The sequence below is a fragment of the Mustela lutreola genome, chromosome 17, assembly GCF_030435805.1.
Source record: "Mustela lutreola isolate mMusLut2 chromosome 17, mMusLut2.pri, whole genome shotgun sequence".
In the NCBI taxonomy this organism is placed as follows: Eukaryota; Metazoa; Chordata; class Mammalia; order Carnivora; family Mustelidae; genus Mustela; species Mustela lutreola.
The window spans coordinates 44,237,527-44,257,561 of NC_081306.1; the positions used below are offsets into that span (position 1 = coordinate 44,237,527).

The 20,035-nt window shown below is 43.0% G+C and overlaps 1 protein-coding gene and 2 pseudogenes across 9 annotated transcripts in view; 2 read left to right on the forward strand and 1 right to left on the reverse strand.

Annotated features, from left to right (window-relative positions):
- GTF2I (general transcription factor IIi) overlaps positions 1-20,035 on the forward strand; it is a 106,913-nt gene that overhangs the window by 36,607 nt on the left and 50,271 nt on the right. For all 9 annotated transcript variants that reach the window (XM_059154646.1, XM_059154648.1, XM_059154652.1 and 6 more), the window contains exons 7-9: positions 870-924; positions 1,368-1,411; positions 11,314-11,391. In XM_059154646.1, the coding sequence (XP_059010629.1) occupies positions 870-924; positions 1,368-1,411; positions 11,314-11,391 (177 nt within the window). The remainder of the gene's footprint in view (positions 1-869; positions 925-1,367; positions 1,412-11,313; positions 11,392-20,035) is intronic.
- LOC131820252 (U4 spliceosomal RNA) lies at positions 3,713-3,841 on the reverse strand (annotated as a pseudogene).
- On the forward strand, positions 18,910-19,022 carry LOC131820238 (U2 spliceosomal RNA; annotated as a pseudogene).

Sequence of the window (20,035 nt, forward strand, 5' to 3'; positions counted from 1 at the left end):
ATATTTTAGTTATTTATTTGACAGACAGAGATCACAAGCAGGCAGAGAGGCAGGCAGAGAGAGGGGGAAGCAGGCTCCCTGCTGAGCATAGAGTCTGATGTAGCCTTGATCCCAGGACCCTGGGACCATGATCTGAGCAGAAGGCAGAGGCTTTAACCCACTGAGATACCCAGGGTGCCCCAATTTTAGAACATATTCATCACGCTCAAATAGAAGTCCTATTCTTTTTTTTTTTTTTTAAACACACTTTATTTATTTATTTTTTAAAGACTTTACTCATTTACTTGACAGATCACAAGTAGGCAGAGAGGCAGACAGAGAAAGAGGAGGAAGCAGGCTCCCCGCTGAGCAGAGAGTTCAATGTGCGGCTTGATCCCAGGAACCTGGGATCATGACCTGAGCCGAAGGCAGAGGCTTTAACCCACTGAGCCACCCAGGCGCCCCTAGAAGTCCTGTTCTTGTCAGGCAGTCACTGTGCCAGTTCCGAGCCAGACCTACCTCTGCTGGCAATCTTTGTCCGTGCTCCAGTGCCACTGGGGCGTTCCTGGATTGCTGGAATCATAGTGCATTGCTCTGTTTGTTTCACCGATAAAAATTTGAGCTTTTTCCTTAAGGGGAGAGGATGCTGGTGACTGAGGGGATGGAAGCTGCTTGTTGGCCGATCCGCACTCTCACTTCCCTTCCCTACGGGGAGAGAGTGAAGGCCGCCGTTGCGCCGATTCACACGGCACTCACTCCAGTGCGACCCAGAGCTGCAAGCGCTCCTGCCCTCGCTCATTCTCCGTTTAAGAACGTTGGAAATAGGAGTCCTGTTGAAAGTGTTGGCGAAACCTAAATCTTACTGTTTTTTTTTTTTTTTTTGTACATAGGTGGTCGTGTGATGGTGACAGACGCCGAAAGGTCCATGCTGTCTCCCGGTGGAAGGTAATGTGCAGTTGCGCGGTACGAGTGAACCTCCACACCCCAGCAGTGCCTTTAGTTTTTAGAATCTTGAGGTATTAGAATATTAAAAAGGCCCATATCATATGTCTTGAAGGTTAATACTCGGCTGATTCATTTGGGGTCCTGCGAGAATGCGGTTTTTCATTACATAGTTCCTGGGGGCAGCTGTCGGGATGAGTTGCTGGCCTCACTGGGCTCCACTGGGAGGAGGGAGGAGTAAAGTGGAGTTTGCACGTCGTTACACTTGCTTCCAATAGAGACTGATCGGAATCTGAAGTACTAAATTTAGTGGACAAGGAAATTTAACGTAGAGTCAGGTTTGCGTTAAGCTGGGTCAGGTGAGTGATGTTGTGTGTAGGCGCGTGGACGGTGCGTGGCCGGCCGGCACCGGCACGCACCTTCATCCCGCCTTCTCTTCCTTTCAGCTGTGGCCCCGTCAAAGTGAAAACTGAGCCCACAGAAGATTCTGGTATGTACTAGCGCCTTTAGACTCTACTCTGAAGAAGAGAGCCTTTTCCTTAATTTAGAAGGTTGGATTTTGACTCATTATTTACTGTGATTTTTTTTTTCTTTCTACTGTCATGTTTTGACGAGAAGCAGACAGAATAAATTTATTCCAACAGTGACTTTTCTTTTAAATTAAAAAAATTTTTTTCTCAAAGATTTTATTTACTTATTTATTTGACAGAGAGAGAGAGAGAGAGCGCGCAGGAGCAGGGAGCAGGGAGCCCGATGCGGGGCTTGACTCCACGATCCTGGGCTCAGGACCTGCGCTAAAGACAGAGGCTTAATCAACTGAGCCACCTGGGCGCCCAGACTTTATTTCTTAATGTTACCAAATAATATACTAAAACCTGGATAGTTTTTTTACTGAATTTTAGCCAGAAGGTGTTAGCTAATTAATGACCTGTTGGTTAACAAAATTTCTTGCTAGGTTTCCCCCCAGTTGTATAGGATTAATAGTGTAAAACGTCAGCTCTTTCTACACAAGCTGAGCAAGTGTCGCCTTACCCTCCCCGCCCCCTTTGCCCGTTTCTGCTCTCCAGGGAGATTGCTTTGAACTCTACGGTGTTTCTGGTGTTGTTTCTTTTTTATTTTTTTTTAAAGATTTTATTTATTTATTTATTTGACAGAGAGAAATCACAAGTAGGCAGAGAGGCAGGCAGACAGCAGGAAGCAGGCTTCCCGCTGAGCAGAGAGCCCGATGCGGGGCTCGATCCCAGGACCCTGAGATCATGACCTGAGCCGAAGGCAGCGGCTTAACCCACTGAGCCACCCATGTGCCCCCAGTTTCTTATTTTTAAATGTCATGTTTGTACTCTTATTTCATACAGAGTTTTTGGATAGCTTTTTTGAGGTACAGTCTTGTGTGCCGCCGAATTGACCTGCCCCAAGTATAAATTCAGTGATGTTGAAGACCTGCTGAGTTTTGCAGAGATAATGTATTGTTGGCACATGTCTGTCATCCCAAATGGAAACCTGGTGCCCAAGTAGAAAGCTTTTTCCCACCGTTAGTCTAATTTTGGGTTTCGTAGGTGACTTGGACATTGCCAGAGAGTGTGCAGTCCTACACTAGGGAGTTGCATATGTTGGGAGGCTCATCTTCGATATCGTCATAGTGTACAGAAGTAATTCATACCTGAAGATTATTCTGTTGTGCAGATACACTACCTTTTCTTTGTCCAGTACATTTATCGTTTGGTGGACACTAGAGTTGTTTCCACTTTTTGGCTGTTCTGAATAACATGGCTGTGAACATTCACATCTTTTTTTTCTTTAAGATTTTATTTATCTGGCAGAGAGCGATCACAAGTACGCAGAGAGGCAAGCAGAGAGAGAGAGGGGCAAGCAGGCTCCCTGCTGAGCAGAGAGCCCGATGTGGGGCTTGATCCCAGGACCCTGAGATCATGACCTGAGCTGAAGGAAGAGGCTCAACCCACTGACCCACCCAGGCACCCCTACAGCTTTGTTTTTTATGTGGAAATATGTCTGTCTTCATTTCTTTTGGGTAGATAGATACCCAGGAGTGAATTGCTGGTTCTTTGGTAACTCTGTGCTCAACTTACAAGCAATTGACAAATTGTTTTATACAGTAGCTGTAGGTTCTTAGCAGCCGTGTATGGGGGCTTCAGTTCTCCATATCTTGGCCAACACGTGGTATTGTCTTTGTTGTTGTTGTTGTTGTTGTTGTTGTTGTTGTTACAACAACTCTAGTGAGTATGCCGTGGTATCTCATTGTGTGGGTTTTTTTTTTTTTTTATGCTTTTAAATAGATGTTTTATTTTTAGAGCGGTTTTAGGTTCACAACAAAATTGAACAAAAAATATGGAGGGTGTTTTCATGTATCTTGTACCCTACACATGAAAACCCTCCCTCCCAAAATTGGCATCCCACATTAGGGTATTAAATATGATGAAACATTATCACCCAAAGCCATAGCTTACATTAGGGATCAGTCTTGTGCATCCTGTGGGTTTTGATAAGTGTATAGTGACGTGCATCTATTATTGTAGTAGCACACAGGATAGTTCCTCTGTCTTCTCCCTTGTCCTCTGCCTCTCCTCTAACACCCGGCTGTCCCTTGCTGATCTTTTCACGGCCGCCTTCGTTTTGCTTTTTTTTTTTAGAAAGTCCTAGAATTGCGATTTTAATTGCATTTTCTTAACGATGTTGAACATCATTTTTCATGTACTTACTAGCTACTCCTGTATTAGTTTGATGAAACGTCTTTTTAAATCTGTTGCTCATTCTTTAATTAATGTTGTTTTCTTTCTTTTTTTGTTATTTATTATTTAAGTGGAGTTGACATACAATGTTATGTTAGTTTCAGGTGTACAATTAGCAATAATTGCGCCTCGGATAAACCTCATTGGCTACGATACTGCCACTGCGCAAAGCTAGTTTGAGGTGTACAATGTAACGATTCAACAATTCTCTCTGTGGCTCGGTGCTCAACCATACTAAGAGTGGCCACCCCCTGTCACCGTGCAGCATTATTACAGCACGGACTATATTCCCTGTGCTGCACTTTTTATCACTATGACTTAGATTTTTTTATAACTGGAAGTTTGTACCTTTTAATCTTTTTTCCCTGTTTTGCCCGTCCCCCCACACACCTCCCCTCTGGCAACCACCCGTTCTCTGTATTTAAGAGTCTGTTTGTTCCTTTGTTTTGTCTGTTACATTCCACGTATAAGTGAAATCATACGGTCTTCGTCTTGTCTGACTGGTTACTTATTTCACTCAGCATAAGGCCCTGTAGGTCGGCCTGTGTTGTCACAGATGCTAAGATTTCCTTCTTTGTTTCTCCCCTTCCCCCCCATTTTCTTTTTATTGAAATTTTTTAAATTATAAAAGTTGTTTCCATATTCTGGATATAGGTGTTTTTTTTTTAAATCAGAAACCATCTTTTGCAAATGTAGTTTTCTACTCTGTGGCTCATGTTTTCATTTTCTTTTTTTTTTTTTTTTTTTTTTTTTTAAAGATTTTATTTATTTATTTGACAGAGAGAAATTACAAGTACACTGAGAGGCAGGCAGAGAGAGAGAGAAGGAAGCAGGCTCCCTGCCGAGCAGAGAGCCCGACGCGGGACTCGATCCCAGGACCCTGAGATCATGACCTGAGCCGAAGGCAGCGGCTTTACCCACTGAGCCACCCAGGCGCCCCATGTTTTCATTTTCTTAATGGTGTTCCTTTAAACCTAAAAGTATTTTCATTTTGTTGCAATTCAGTTTTACAAATGTTCCTTTTATCACCAGGGGCTTTGGTGTTACATCTGAGAAAACCCAGACTCTTCGCCTCACCTGAGGTCATGAGGAATTTTACCCTGCTGTGTTTTTTTTTTGAATTATACAGTTTTAACTCTTATGTCTAAACCTCAGGCCTGTTTGAGTTCATTGTTCCGTGGGTTGCCAGGGAACGGTCTGATTTCATCCTTCTGTGTGTGGATGCCCCACTGCCCCAGCGCCTTTTGGGTGTCCTTTATTGAAAAGTTGTCCAGTCCCCATCAGATCGCCTAAGCACCTCTTTCAAACAGCAGGTAACCAGGTATATTTCTGTTCCCTTAAACTTGAATCCCAGTCTTAGACCAGCAGCACACCGTACATAGCTCATGTTATTTCAAGGTTTGGTTTTGTTATCTGTTAACATACGGAACAATAAGGATATGATCATTTCACTGTCTCTCAGTACTTCCCCTTCCCACTTCGACTGTCTAGTTAAACTGATTTTTACCGTTCAGGTTCTTTGAGAACTGATCATGATCTTGGATGTTGTACTTTAATGTTTCCTTTCTTGTCATGTCCATTTCTAGGGCGCAGGTGGTTTTGCTTATTTATAAAATATACAGCTCTTCCTGACTGGATTACAGTTTCTTTGTTAAGATTTTTTTCTTTCTTTAGAAGATTTTATTTATTTGGCACAGAAAGAGAGAGAAAGCACAGACAAGGGGAGAAGCAGGCTTCTTACTGAGCAGGGAGCCCAGCGTGGGACTTGATCCTGTACACCGGGATCATGACCTGAGCCAAAGTAATAATCATTGTATTATTACTGGGAATATCAGTTATAATGAGCTTTGGTGATTGGCAGTGAGAAATGGGAAATTTACTGCATTTTCTTATTGAAGGCATATATGCCCTGTAAAACCTGAGCAGAGGCTCTAGCTGGGGTACAGAAATTTTAATTGGGTCAAATGCAGTTTTATTTCACTAAAATAGTGACGTTCCTGTTTGACCTCTTGCAGGACGGAAGCCAACTGTAATTTCGTTATATCCGAGTTTGCGCGGTTGCAGAGCTGGTCATCATGTAGCTTTTACTCTGCTCTCACTTTATTTATTTGTTTCATTAAAGGTTTTATTATTTGACAGAGAGAGACACAGCAGGAGACGGAATACAAGCAGGGGGAGTGGGAGAGGGAGAAGCAGGCTTCTCGCTGAGCAGGGAGCCTGAAGTGGGGCTCCATCCCAAGATCCTGAGATCATGACTTGAGCTGAAGGCAGATCCTTAACGACTGAACCACCCAGGCGCCCTACTCTGCTCTCACTTTAGTTAAAACGTTATCTTGGGCTGCCTGACTCACTCAGTTGGCAGAGCATGGCACTGCTCTGGATCTCAGGGCAGTTAAGTTTGAGCCCCATGTTGGGTGTAGAGATTACCTAAATAATAAAATTTTTAAAAGAAATCACCTTATACAGTGAACTTCAGACTTAAGGTTCATCTAGGAACACAAGGATATTATTAGGAAATCTCTACGCTCACATTCTCATGTTACTAAAAATTAGAAATACTATATCCTTTGAGTAGATGATAAGAAGACTGCAGAAGTCCTTAACCTGATTGCCCAGGCTACCGTACAGAACTGCAAGTGCCAGCCCTTCGTTGTGATGAATAGCGAACCACGGGAGCACCCTTTGTAGGACAAAGAGGCACATTTTCACCAGTTTCTTACCAGTTTCTAGGACAAACGAGCACAGATGAGGGGTAAGTAGTTAGGAAGTGGAGGTACCATTAACTTGTAGACGGTTGGATTGTGTGTGCAGAACACCAGAGAATCAGCTAGAGAACTGCGAACAAGATACCGAGAGTCTGACTTGACTTTGTGACATGTGAAAGAGTCCAGATACCGTAAGAGTTTAGATTAAAAGCATTATGGGGGGAAAAAGTTAGTAATCCTTTGAATAATTGCTAAGTACTACATTTGGCTAAGAAAGAATTAAAACTGAAGGGTGGCAGCGTCGGCCAAAGTGAGCCAGAGGACATGTGAGACACAAAGAATTGCTGTTCGCAAGACAGACGATGAAGGGTTGTTGTACTGGATTTAAATTAATGGTCAGAGATTCAAGAAGCAAGAGAAAATGCTTAGTCTGTTTAAGAAAGGGAGATAAAAAATCCAACAAAGATGAAGTTGTGTCGGCAGACTGGCGACACTGCTCATACCCAGTGAAGAGGAGCTAGAGTCCGCGGCTTCAGGGATTCTTCATGGGTGCCGAATTGTTGCTTTCTTACAGGTGATGCTTTGGTAATTCTTACCATTTTATTTTATTTATTTTTAAAAAAGATTTTATTTATTTACTTGACAGAGAGAGATCACAAGTAGGCAGAGCAGCAGGCAGAGAGAGAGTAGGAAGCACAGAGAGCCCGATGCGGGCTCGATTCCAGGACCCTGGGACCATGACCTGAGCTGAAGGCAGAGGCTTTAACCTTCTGAGCCACCCAGGCGCCCCTTTATTTGTTTATTTTTAAGCATTCTGTTTTTAAGGAATCTCTATACCCCACATGGGGCTTCAACTCATAACTCCCGAGATTCAGAGTCGGGAGTTCCAACCAACTGAGCCAGCCAGGCCCCCCTTTCTTAAATTTTGAGGTGCACGTGCTCTTTGACCCTTTGCTGCTTTAATAAAACGGCAGTGGACGGGCAGTTCCCGTCGGTGGAGTCCTGGTTGCCGTTCCCCTGGGAGTGCGAGGGCGGTGACTCTGCTGCTGTCTGTAAGGCAGTGCTCGTTCGCTGCAGAAATCCTACCATGGGAAACATGACAGACAGAGCAAGAATGGGAGAAGCAGACTCCCCATTGAGCAGGGCGCGCAGTGCGGGGCTCCATCTCAGCACCCCAGGACCATGACCTGAGCCGAGAGGCACACACTTAACCAACCGAACCACCCAGGAGCCCCAAGAACTTTTTACTTTGATGCAATAGGAGGTGGTCAAGGTTTATCTCGCTCTCTCTGTAGTCCGGCTCTAGTGTCTGCCGTCCCGAGAAGCCCCGGTTACGTTTTGAATGGTGTTAGGACAACGGGGTCTCCGTGCTGGGCGTGCTTATTGCATTTGGGATGTTGCTGCTTCCGCAGCGACGATGTGTGGGAACCGGTGTGTGTGCCTGGGGTGTTTCCATGCACATACACACACATGCATTCGTTTACGTTTTACAGATCTTCGACATCCCAGGGGTTTCCCCTGCTCCTTTTCTTGTATAATTCCCTTCTGTTAGAGTGAGAATCCTGCCAGCCAAACCTTCTTAGTATGACTTCATGTGACCCCCGTCCTGTTGTCTAACCCATGGCTCCTCACCACCTTCCTTACCTCACGGCCGCTCTGACCCTCCCTGCTGGGCTGTCCCCACTCTGCTCGCCCCCTCATCCAGCTCCGTCTCCTAACGCCCTCTCTTGGTGTCCCCTGCCCCTCCTGTGAGTCCCTCCTCGTCCTGCCGGCCTCCTCTGCTTCCCGGGGCCTCCCTGACGTAGCTGCCGACCTTGCTCGGTGGCAGCTATTGGCATTGGGGGTAGGTAGTTGGGGAAAGGGGAGCTGTATTTATGTATTTTTTTAAGGATCTAATTCATCTGAGAGCAAGAGAGGATAATGACAAGCAGATCACGCGCTGAGCATGGAGCCCGACGGGGGCCAGTCCCGTGACCCCGAGACCCGGACCTGAGCTGCCCGAGCCACCCGGGCGCCCCAGGGCGAGGCTGTACTAATTGTGCTTGTGTGAGAGAGGGGTGTTGAGGAGAGAGAACGGGAACTTCTGTGGATGCGACGTACAGGCCAAGTCCTGGTTTTTCGGAAGATGTGCAGGAAGGGTGGCATTGAATATCTTCATTGGGAGGAAGTATTTTAATTGATTACACTGTTTTACAGAAGGTTTTTCCCTTTCTTTTTCATGCCACAGGAGATCTCAGTTTTCTGTTTAGCTTTTGGTTGATTGCAACTCAATCACCATTTTATACATCGTTTTTTCTTTTATTCACATAGTCATTTCCTGAATAGTTTTTATCTAAATATGAGCATGCTGAATTGAGAAAAGTCCTGTTTTATTAAATTCTTTAACCATCTTTATGTATGGATGTAATAGCAGCGCTCTCACAGAGGTTTCTTTTTTCTTTTTCTTAAGGATTTTATTTATTGATGCGACACAGAGAGAGGGAGGGAAACAGACAGCGAGAGACAGAACACAAGCAGGGGGAGTGGGAGAGGGAGAAGCAGGCTCCTGCTGAGCAGGGAGCCTGATGTGGGGCTCGATCCCAGGACCCTGAGATGATGACCTGAGCCGAAGGCTTAAGGACTGGGCCACCCAGGCGCCCCAAGGTTTCTTTGTTCTCCCTGATGTTGTATTTCTTCATATTCTCAATTTATTCTGCAATTTCTTTTGATATTTCCATTTTACTTTTTTTTTTTTTTTTTTTTGGTATATATGTCTTGGGTATAACAGTCATGGTCTGGTCAGGAGAGAGAAGCCGTAGAGAAAACCCACCATAAAGATGAGCCGGTTTTCATCACTAGCTTGGTAACGAGGAGTATGATCAAGTATCAGCTGCGGAGCAACCCCGGGAATGGGCTGCCGCCCCTAGAACTTGGCTTCTGACTGCTGCTGAGGGGGCGGACCGTTGGGTGGTGCTGGTGTCTCAAGGGACGGGGACGTGTTAAAACTGGTTCTGGTGGTGGTGGGAAAATTGCCACTGGGTCTTGCTGTTTGCTATGGGAAGGGTCTGCTTTCTCCAGGTTGACGGAGGGTCTGTGACCCTGACCGGAATAGGATGCGGACAAGAAGCCAAAAGGACGTTGCCGGTTCACGGTCTCTGCTCTGGCCTTGTAGCCTCCTCCCTCTTGTGCTCCCTTGGGAGTTTTGCATGGAGCCAGACTGGTTTGCAGTCCAGGCTCCAGCAGGGTCTGGGGGTGCGTCTGGAGCTGGGACACCAGCGTCGTGGCCGCACTGGCTGCTCCCTCCGGCCGCTCCGGCCGCACCCGCCTCCACACACTTGGCTTACCGAGAGCAGAACAGCCGTTCGGCGGGCAGGATGCGGCTCTCTTTCGCACGCAGTCCGTCGTTTCTGGCCTCTCCCCAGAATGAGGGCTTCCAGGGTCCTGACAGGCCTCGTGCCTGTCTCTGGGAGACCTAGCAGTGTCCAGTCGTGTCCATTCGGGAGCTGTGTTACTTGTGTCTCAGATTCACTCTCAACCGATTTGAATATTCGTTTTCCAAGAGGCTGCATGGTAACGGAAGCCGAACAAAACTTGTGAAATAATCATGCACAGTAGAAGGAAGAACAGTTTATATCCCAAATACGTTGCATTTGCAGAAAGACATTCCTAACATGGAAGAAAATAGGCACATGTTCACATTTCTACAGTTTGTCACAAAAATTAATACCTTCTCGAATTCATTGCCCATTACGTTGCACTTCCTTTGCCTTCAGTCAGGACGGTAGCTGGTGAGGCCGTTCACCTCTTTGGGGCCGCGCGAACCTTCATTCCCGAAGCGTCTAAATCCCCGGTGGATTTGCCTTTTTTGTTTGCTTTCATTTTTCTCTTTACTGATGAGCACCATTGTGGTCAAGGGACGGCCCGCAGTATCTCAGGGTTCCAGACTGTTCTCTGCTGCCGTCATGGGCAGCACACCCGTCTCCTGCTGGTAATTGCTTGTTGCGTTAGGGATAAGTGTCCCTTGGCATGGAAAGCTAGCTCTTCCTGGCTGTTTCCAGTTGGTGATCCTCTCTCCGAGCTGCTCGCGTCACGTAGCCCCGGCGCAGGGTCAGACCGCTGGAGAGCCGCACACAGTGAGCCTTCATGCGTGTGCAGGTGGGCGGTGTGTGCTTTTGTTATAGCCACAGAGGCCCACGTCCAATTATCTGTCCTAACCATAGGCACAGCGTTAGGCAGAAAGGTACATTTTGTCCCCTTGTTCATAAAGGGATTTATTAGGAGGGAAGAAAAATCATTGTATCTTCTGAAAATGGTTTACAGTTATGCCATCTTGACTGCGGACTGTTGAGTCATTACAACTGAGGTTTACAAGTCCTGCCTTCCACCTTTCAGCAGGGGGCAGAGGGACAGGAAGAGAGACAATTTAAGCAGGTTCTCTGCCCAGGATGGAGCCTGAAGCGGGGCTTCAAGTCGGATTCTGAGACCATGACCTGAGCCAAGACAGATGCATACCTGACTGAGTCGGGTGCCGCTACACGTGATTTTCAGTAGTTTGTCAACGTCTTTCTAATTCCTTTAGTAATTTCGGCACACAGTGTGGGACTTGAACTCAGGACATGAGATTAGGAGTCGTGTGCTCTGCCAACTGAGCCAGCCAGGTGACCCTGTAAAAGCATTTTAATGTTGTGTGAAAAGAGAAGTATGACTGATTTTCTTCAAATCCAGAGAGAAGAAATCCGAGAAAAAAGTTAGCAGCAAATAATCTCAGAAAATTAGTAACAGAACTTTGTTTTGTTGGGATTTTAGATGATTTTTGCCCCTTTGCTATACCTACCAAACTTTTGTCTTTTTACAGTCTTTATGTATGTGTTGCTCTGCATTATTAGGGCAGGAGAGATTTTCCTGCATCGTCTACCTGCATGCCCTAAAGTGTAATTAGGTACGTTCACTTCCTTTTACAGGTATTTCCCTGGAGATGGCAGCTGTGACAGTAAAAGAAGAATCAGAGGACCCTGATTACTATCAATATAACATTCAAGGTAATACTGTGTATACCGTTTTTCTTTTCAAAAGTTGTTCAAATTTACCAATTGCCTAAATTCATTTAATATTGCTTTATGGATTGTTTCTTGATTGGCATGCATGCTTATAATTTATCACTGGAATAAGCTAGATTTCCAAAATGTGGCAGTGAAATAAGTCATCTGTCTACAGGGGAGATGTAAAATAGCCATTAATGTTCTTGAAAGGCAAGCAAAAGTTGTGGCACAATTTAGAATTCAGTTCTAGTTTCTAGTGTTATTTGCAAGACACAAAAGGTCTTCTGAGCCTCGAATATTCTGTTTGTGCAATAAAAAAGACCTGTGTGACCATTATCATCATCTTAATAATCTACAAAAGGTAAGAGTTTCATGAAGTCTTGGCCGTGATTCCGCACCTTGTTCCACATCTTTCTGCTCGCTCGTTAAAGGTTGTGGCGTGATAATGCACTTTGCTCTTACCCATCATTGGCTTTTAGTTGAGAAGAATGTTTTCTGTATTTATAGTCCATTTTATTTTTAGAGGTGCATAAAATACTTGAAAATATTTAAAGTGTAAAAGCTGATGAGTGTCGTTGTCTGTATATACCCATAAATCTGTCTGTACTATAGTCAGGATAATGACATTTCCGTAACCCTCAAGTAAGTCCTTTGTGTTTTGTTGCAATTCACTGCCCTCCCAAGCCAACCACTGATGTGTTTCCTGTCATTTGACTTGAGTTTCCATTTTTTAAGAAATTTCTGTAGGTGGAATCATTATAAAGTATGTACTGTTTTCTTGTGTGACTTCTTTCATTCCACATAATTGTTTTGAAATTCATCCACAGTGTTACATATATCCGTAACTAATGCCATTTTGTTGCTGAGGATTATTCCATTGCATGTCTGTCTGCCACAGTTTGTTTATCTCTTTGTATATTGATATTTTGGTTGTGTCTGCTTTGGGGGGCTCTTAAAAACAAAGTTGCTTTGAATTTTTGTGCAAATTGTTGTATGGAAATATGCCTTCATTTCTCTTGAGTAGATTCCTAGAAATGGCATAGCTGGGACATATGGTAGGTATTTAATTTTGTAAGAAACCACCAAAGTGTTTTGCACAGTGCTTGTACTATTTTACATTTCCACCGGCAATGTATGAGTACTTCCGAGTTGTTCCACATCCTTGCCCACACTTGTCCTGTCAGTCGTCTTCTTTTTAGCCATTTTAGTGAGTGTCTTAGAGACCTCGTTTACTTGTGATTTGCCATTTGCCTGCTACTTGTAGCTCATTTAAAAAGATAAACTCTTATGAATTCTGGAGCATTGTGAAAGTTTTATGAATGAATTTATTCTGATTTGCAGTCATGTGAATACCTATGTACATATATTAAACTTTAATAGTGAATTTCATTTTTTTTTTGTCAGTTTTGCACATTTTATTCTTGTGATGTTAGTAATCACATGGCTAACAGGTTGAGACAGTTCTGTGGAGTTTTAATTAAACAGTTAAAATTTTGGAAAAAATTTAGCCTTTATTAAAGTAGCCGTTGGTACTTTCCTAATACATGGACATAAATTTGATAAATACTGTTGAATGAAATAGTCTTTTTTTCAACACAGATTATTTTTACAATAAAAAGGTCTGCTTTTATCTTTGGTTACTGCCTGTTCAGAGTTGTGTTATTTTCAGCCACGAGTATAGAAGCTTTCCTGTCCCCTTTTGAGACTGTAGGCTGAGTGATTCAAGGTGAAGACTGGAAAATGAGGGTTGGAAATCGGATGTTTGTAGAGGGAGAGATGGCCTGAAATGTAGTACTTTAGGTGCAGTTGAAGGTAAGAGCTAGATAATACGTATCTTCTGTGTTTTATAAAAGTTGTGTACTTTTACGTTTAGGTCTTCGATCAGTTTAGGCCTAACTTTTGTGTGGTGTGGAGGATGTTTGGTTCCAACCTGAGTGTATGGCTATCCAGATTTTCCACTAGCGTTTGTTGAAAGACTGTTCTTTTCCTTTGCATTAGCTTTATGGCTCTGTTCCATTGATCGCCGTGTCTCCTTTGACCAACTTCTACATGTGTCGAGTACTGTAGCGTCCAGTAAGTCTTGAAATCAGAGTGTGGGAGTCCTACAGAATTGTTGTTCTTTCCCAAAATTATTTGGTCTATTTTAGCTCCTTTATCTTATCTATCATATGAGTTGTAAAAATCAACTTGGTGATTTGTTCGGAAAACTGCAGGGATACTGGTAGAGATTGTGGTCAGTCCGTGCAGCTGATTCTGGCTAATTCCCTTCATGCCCCTTCTTCTGGTTCATGACCATGCTTCTATAGCTTTTCCTAGATTTCTTTTTTCAGAGGTTTGTTTTTGGCAGAGAGATCCTGTAATGTACATTTTGTAAGATATACATCTAAATATTTAATGTTTTTTGTTGTTACTGAAAATAGGACTGTTTTGTACATTTCACTTCCAACTATGGCCAGTCCAGAGAGACTCCAGTTTTTAGGTACTGACCTTGTATCTTGTGACTCAGTTAAAATTCACTTACTAGTTCTAGCAACTTGTGGGTAAAGTCTTTGGGACTTTCTAAGTAGACAATGTCATTCCTTCCTTTTCCTTGTGTTAATTGCGCTCTCTGGGACCCTCTGGTGTTGTGTCGGACAGGAATAGTGAGAGTAGCCGTCCAGATCTTTCAGTAGAATAGCCGTGGGGATTTCATAGATACCTTTCATCTGTTTGAAGAAGTTCTCGTTTGTCTGTGCTTGTAGTGATTGGATGTCAAATTTGTAGAAGGTCTTTTCTAGGGGCACCTGGGTGGCTAAGTTGGTTAAGTGTCTGCCTTCAGCTCAGGTCATGATCCCAGGGTCCTGGAATCTTGTCCTGCACTGTCCTCGCTCGGCAGGGAGCCTGCTTCTCCCTCTGCCTGCTCTGCCTGCTGTTCCCCCTGCTTGTGTGCGCTCTCTCTCTGATAAATAAATAAATAAAATCTTTTTAAAGAAAAAGGTCTTCTTGGGTGCCTGGGTGGCTCAGTGCATTAAACCTCTGCCTTCAGCTCAGGTCGTGATCTCAGGGTCCTGGGATCAAGCCCCGCATCGGGCTCTCTGCTCAGTGGGGAGCCTGCTCCCCCGCCACCGCCTGCCTCTCTGCCCACTTGTGATCTCTGTCTGTCAAATAAATAAATAAAATCTTTAAAAAGAAAAAAAAGGTCTTCTACATCTCTAGAGATGATTATATGGGTTTTTCTTATTTACTCTTGTTAAAATGGTGATTGATGCTAATTTTCAAATGTTAAACCAGCCACACGTTACTGGGATAGTAAACCCTATTTGGCTATAATGTATTCTTCCTATATATTATTGATTTTAAGCTATATGAGTCAGAAGGCTTCTTTCCTTGTAAATGTCTTTGTATCTGGTTTTGGTTAATACTGGCCTTAGTAGAATGGATTGGGAAGTGATGTAATGGAGCAGTGTTTTTGTAGATTTGCTACTATTCTGTTCTTTAGTGTTTGGCGAAATTTGCCAGTGAAGCCACCTAGACCTTTTGGTTTCCATAATGGAAACTTTTTAAACTCAGTCAATTTTTTGATTTTTAAATTTCTTATAATAGTTGTGGGCTGTTCAGGTTATGTATTTCTTCTTCCCTTTTTATTTTTTTTTAAAGATTTTATTTATTTATTTGACAGACAGAGATCACAAGTAGGCAGAGAGGCAGGCAGAGAGAGAGGAAGGGAAGTAGGCCCCCCGCTGAGCAGAGAGCCTGATGTGGGGCTCGATCCCAGGACCCTGAGACTGTGACCTGAGCCAAAGGCAGAGGCTTTAACCCACTGAGCCACGCAGGCGCCCCTGCGTAGTCTTGATTGAGCTTAAGCCGTTTGTTTGTTTTTTTTAAGGGAATCTGACTACGTTGCCTTAAGCATTTTTGTTGTTGTTGTTTTAATTTCAATATTTCAGGGTCTATAGTGATGCCCCTCTCATTTTCAGTCTTTTTAAATTTGTGTCTGTTTTTCTTGGTTGCTCTGGCTCAGGGTTTCTCAAGCTTGTCAATACTGACTTTTTCTTTTTTTTTTTTTTTTTAAGATTTTATTTATTTATTTGACAGACAGAGATCACAAATAGGCAGAGAGACAGGTAGAGAGAGGAGGAAGCAGGCTCCCCGCCGAGCAGCGAGCCCGACGCGGGGCTCGATCCCAGGACCTTGGGACCATGACCTGAGCCGAAGGCAGAGGCCCCAACCCACTGAGCCACCCAGGCGCCCCAATATTGACATTTTGATCAGACAGTTCGCTGCTGTGGGTATCCCTGTTATGCTGTGAGTTGCAGAAGGTGTAGTAGCTTTCCTGGCCTTTACCCACTAGATACCTGTAGCATCTCCCTAACTGCGGCCATCAAAACTGCCCTCATTCTAGGGCAGTCTGTTTCTCCCTTTGTCTTTCTGTTATTTTTTCCCCTTTACTCGTTTGTTTTGTTTCTGAAGTTCCACATATGAGTGAAATCATAGGGTATTTGTCTCTCTCTGACTGACTGACTTTGCTTAGCACAATATTCTAGCTCTGCCCATGTCATTGCAAGTGGCGAGATTTCATTCTTTTTATGGCTGAGTAGTATTCCATTCTCTCTGGATTCCACATTTTCTTTGTCCATTCATCCATCTATAGACACTTGGGAGCTTCCGTAATTTGGCCAATGTAAGTGATGCTGCAGTAAACATAGGGGTGCATAGATCCCTTTGAATTAGTGCTTTTGTATGTTTTGGGGAGAGACCCAGTATTGTGATTCGTGGGTCATAGCACAAGTGTGTAGTTGGCTTTCTTTGTTTGTTTTTTGTTTTTAAGAAGTGTGTAGTTCTAATCTGCACATACTAGTGGACTCCTCGGTGTCTTTTCTGTTACTGATTCTCATTTTCTTTCTCTTGTGGTTAGAGAATACTCTTTTCATAATTTCAGTTATTTTAACTCTGTTAAGGTTGGTTGATAGTCCTTTAAGTCTGCTGTCTCTGCGGCTACTTCTGTCTCCTTGTTCGAGCCATTCTAAACAGCACTGACATCCCCGGCTGACCCTGGGTCCGTGTTTCCTCGTGCTTTTGGAAGGGCTGTCGTTAGGTGCCAATGTCTCTAGAAGCTCCTTCCCTTGGGCTCTTTTCTAGGCAGCCACTTCCAGTGGTGACCCTTCTCCTGACCTGTTGCAACCTACCTTAGTTTTGTCTGGTTTTGTGTTTCATGTAGGTGGAATCCTTTTGCATGTACTGTTTTAGGCTTCGGTTTTTCAAAAATTATTTTTATTTATTTGGGTTTTTTGTTTGTTTGTTTGTTTTAAGTAATCTTTACACCTAGTTTGGGGCTTGAACTCACAACCCCAGAATCAACTTATTCCACCGAATGATCCAGCTGGACACCCCTAGGCTTTCAGCAAGGTTTCTGAGACCTATTGTTAGGTGTGCTTGCAGATCATTTATTTGCATTGCTGTATGTATTTCTAAAATACTTTATTTTAAAGTGAAATATTGAAACCTAAAGACGTAACGTACATCTGCCCAGGTTTGGGGCATCTTCGTCTTTTGACACCCCCCCCCCCCCCCCGGAATTGACCCTCTTCTTTGGGCTCTCCCAAATCTCTACTTTTCTGTTCTGTTCCTCCAAGTTAACCATTTTCTTGAAATTGAGGGTCATCCTTATCAGTAAAGGTCTGTTTGGGTTTCTCGGGGGGGCTGCAAGAGCAAAGGGAGGAAGAGAGAGGATCGATACTAAGCAGGTTCCATGTGCGGTCTAGGCCGGACCCTGCGGTCCTGACCGAGCTGAAATAAAGCCAGCAGGCTGCCCCTTAGCCAGAAGGATCTTACGCCTTTCCTACCTATCTGTTCCCACAGACGTGTCTCTCGAGTATTTCCATGCACATGCGTTTTATAGTTAGTATTTTGCTAGTTTCTAAGCTTGACACAAATGGTATCACGGTATATATGTTAGTATGTACATAGCAACTTGTATGTCCCTCATTTGGTTTGAGTTTTTGAGATGAACTCGTTTTATCACTTGTATATTTAATAGTATTGTTGTACAGTATACGTAATTCATTTGTTCATTCTTCTGCATTGGACATTTATGTTTTCCTCCAAAACTTTCAGCATTTTAAAATAGCCTCCTAAATATCTCTGTGCACTTGCCAGTGCTTTCTAGGGTAGTGGTCGTCACATGGGGGCGTTAGGACTGTTTGATTTCGTGACTGTGTAGATAACACTTGCATTTTGAGTGTCCTTAGAATGAATAAAATGTATGTGTGTGTGTTAAAGCAATACATAGCTAAAATTAAACATAGATAGTTTGAGAGGATAGTGATCTGTGAAGGTCTCCTGGGCACATATAACTACTAGAAGTCAAGCTTAACAATATTAATTTGAGGCCAAAGAAGGAAAAAGTAATAGGTATAGAAAGTTAAACTACATGGGTTGTTATAGTGGTTGATACAGTGGTTATTAATGTGTACTGTATAGTATATACACAGACACACAAACATACACCTTTGTATATACCTTACAGTATAGTCTCAAGATTAAAATGGAAATAAAGACTTGACACAGTTGTTAAAATTTGTAGATCTCAGTCATGGGAGATTTTTTTTTTTAAGGTTTTTAAGCATTATTTAAAAGGTTTTAAGATTTACTTATTTGACAGAGAGTGCAAGCAGAAGCTGGGGAAGTGGCAGGCAGAGGGAAAAACAGGCTCCCTGGTGAGCCAGGGGCCCGGTGCAGGTCTCAATCCCAGGACCCTGGGATCATGACCTGAGCCAAAGGCAGATAACTGCTGAGCCGCCCAGGCACCCCAGTCATGTGGGAGATTCTAACAAGTGACAGTCAGTTACTAAACCATCACGCTGATGAACACCTGCAGATTGTAAGTAGGAAATGCGCATTCTCCGGTTTAGAAATGGAAGCTAAGTGATGGCGCATGTAGACCTGAGCACCAAGCACATCAATTTACAGAGCAAGACTCTTTTACAAAAATGGACTTTATCATTGTTCACAGATAATCTTAAGTTCTCTGAATGTAATATAATTAGTGTAATTAGAATTCAGAAGTAAACAGGCTATTTAAAACAGAAATCCTAGGGCGCCTGGGTGGCTCAGTGGGTTAAGCCGCTGCCTTCGGCTCAGGTCATGATCTCACCATCCTGGGATCGAGTCCCGCATCGGGCTCTCTGCTCAGCAGGGAGCCTGCTTCCTCCTCTCTCTCTCTGCCTGCCTCTCTGCCTACTTGTAATCTCTCTCTGTCAAATAAATAAATAATCAAAAAAAAAAAAAAACAGAAATCCTATACATTGAACATTATACAAGAATGTACTTGATGTTAAGGAGGACCTTCTTTTTAAAAGATGAGACCAGAACCATGCTGAGAATACTGTGGAGCCAGACTTCAGAAAAAGCAGCTAAAGCCGAACTTAGAGGTCAAGTAACACCCTTGGCTGTCATTTAATTGTTTTCTGTGTTTTGTTTACCCAGGAGCAGAGGACTAGGAAGCAGTGAATTTGGCATTTAATTCAAGTCTCTTTCATCATCGCTTCTCGGCCTTTTGGCTAAGATCAAGTGTAGTATCAAGTCTCTTTCATACCGTGTCTTGCTCTTAATTGAAATTTCAAATGCAGTTTGTACATTTTCTCTGAACTTTTCTTCTACAACATATTCTTTACTTATAAGGTGTAGTTTGGGTCTTTGTGGTATTTCTCATGAGTTGGTACTTTTCAAAAGTCTTAAAATACGGTCCTGGCTGGATTCAGAGTTAGTGAAGTGTCTTGTATTCATTTTAGTACAAGAACATTGGTTTGGTTTTTTTTTTTTTCTTCCTTGTAGTCATCACAGGACTTGAGGTCACAGCCTCGGGAACATTGTTTCTTTTAAGTAGCCATTAGATTTGTCTGTTTCAGATTGATCACTCTCATCACTAACAAGCTTGATATTGCATGTAATGTGTTGTCAAAATTTTTATAGCCTTCTATGAAGGTTTAGTTGACTCAAAATGCTTTATGTATTAGTAACTAGGAAGGAGAGTGTGAGGTTATTAAGGAGTCCAATGGATCTGCAGGAAAGAGGGAATTATGAACTAATAACTGTTAGTTTGTCTTGTTCTCTGTTTCAGTGGAGATTCAGGCTTACTGACAGTTTAATTACATGAATTTAGAGATTCCAAGGAAGGTATAACAATTGATTCAGCAGTTTTCTTCAGCATTACAAAAAGAAATTTAAATATTTGTAAAGTATATGTGCTGCCGAAGCGAGCACTAAATATTTGCAAAGGAAGGAAGAAATACACCTCGTGTGATAGATCTGCAGTTACAATCTGTGTGAAGTGGAAAGTTATAGTTTTGCTGTTAGAAACCAGCCATCTACTGGGTAGAAAGACCCATGTCCACCGTTTTAGACATGTCATTCCCATTCAATTCATATATGTCTGGTCATTTTCAAAATTTCAAAATAGACTGTCTATAAACGAATTTATCTGAGTACACCTTTTCCATTCACTAAGACCATGCATCGACACCATTCATTTTGTCATACATTTTTTTTTCATTTTGCCTTTTTTTTTGGTTCATGAAAAGGCTGTTATTACTCCATATCTCTCACCCAAATCTGTTTACTGAAGTGACCCAAAATATATTTTTGGGATTACTTTTGAAGTATTATC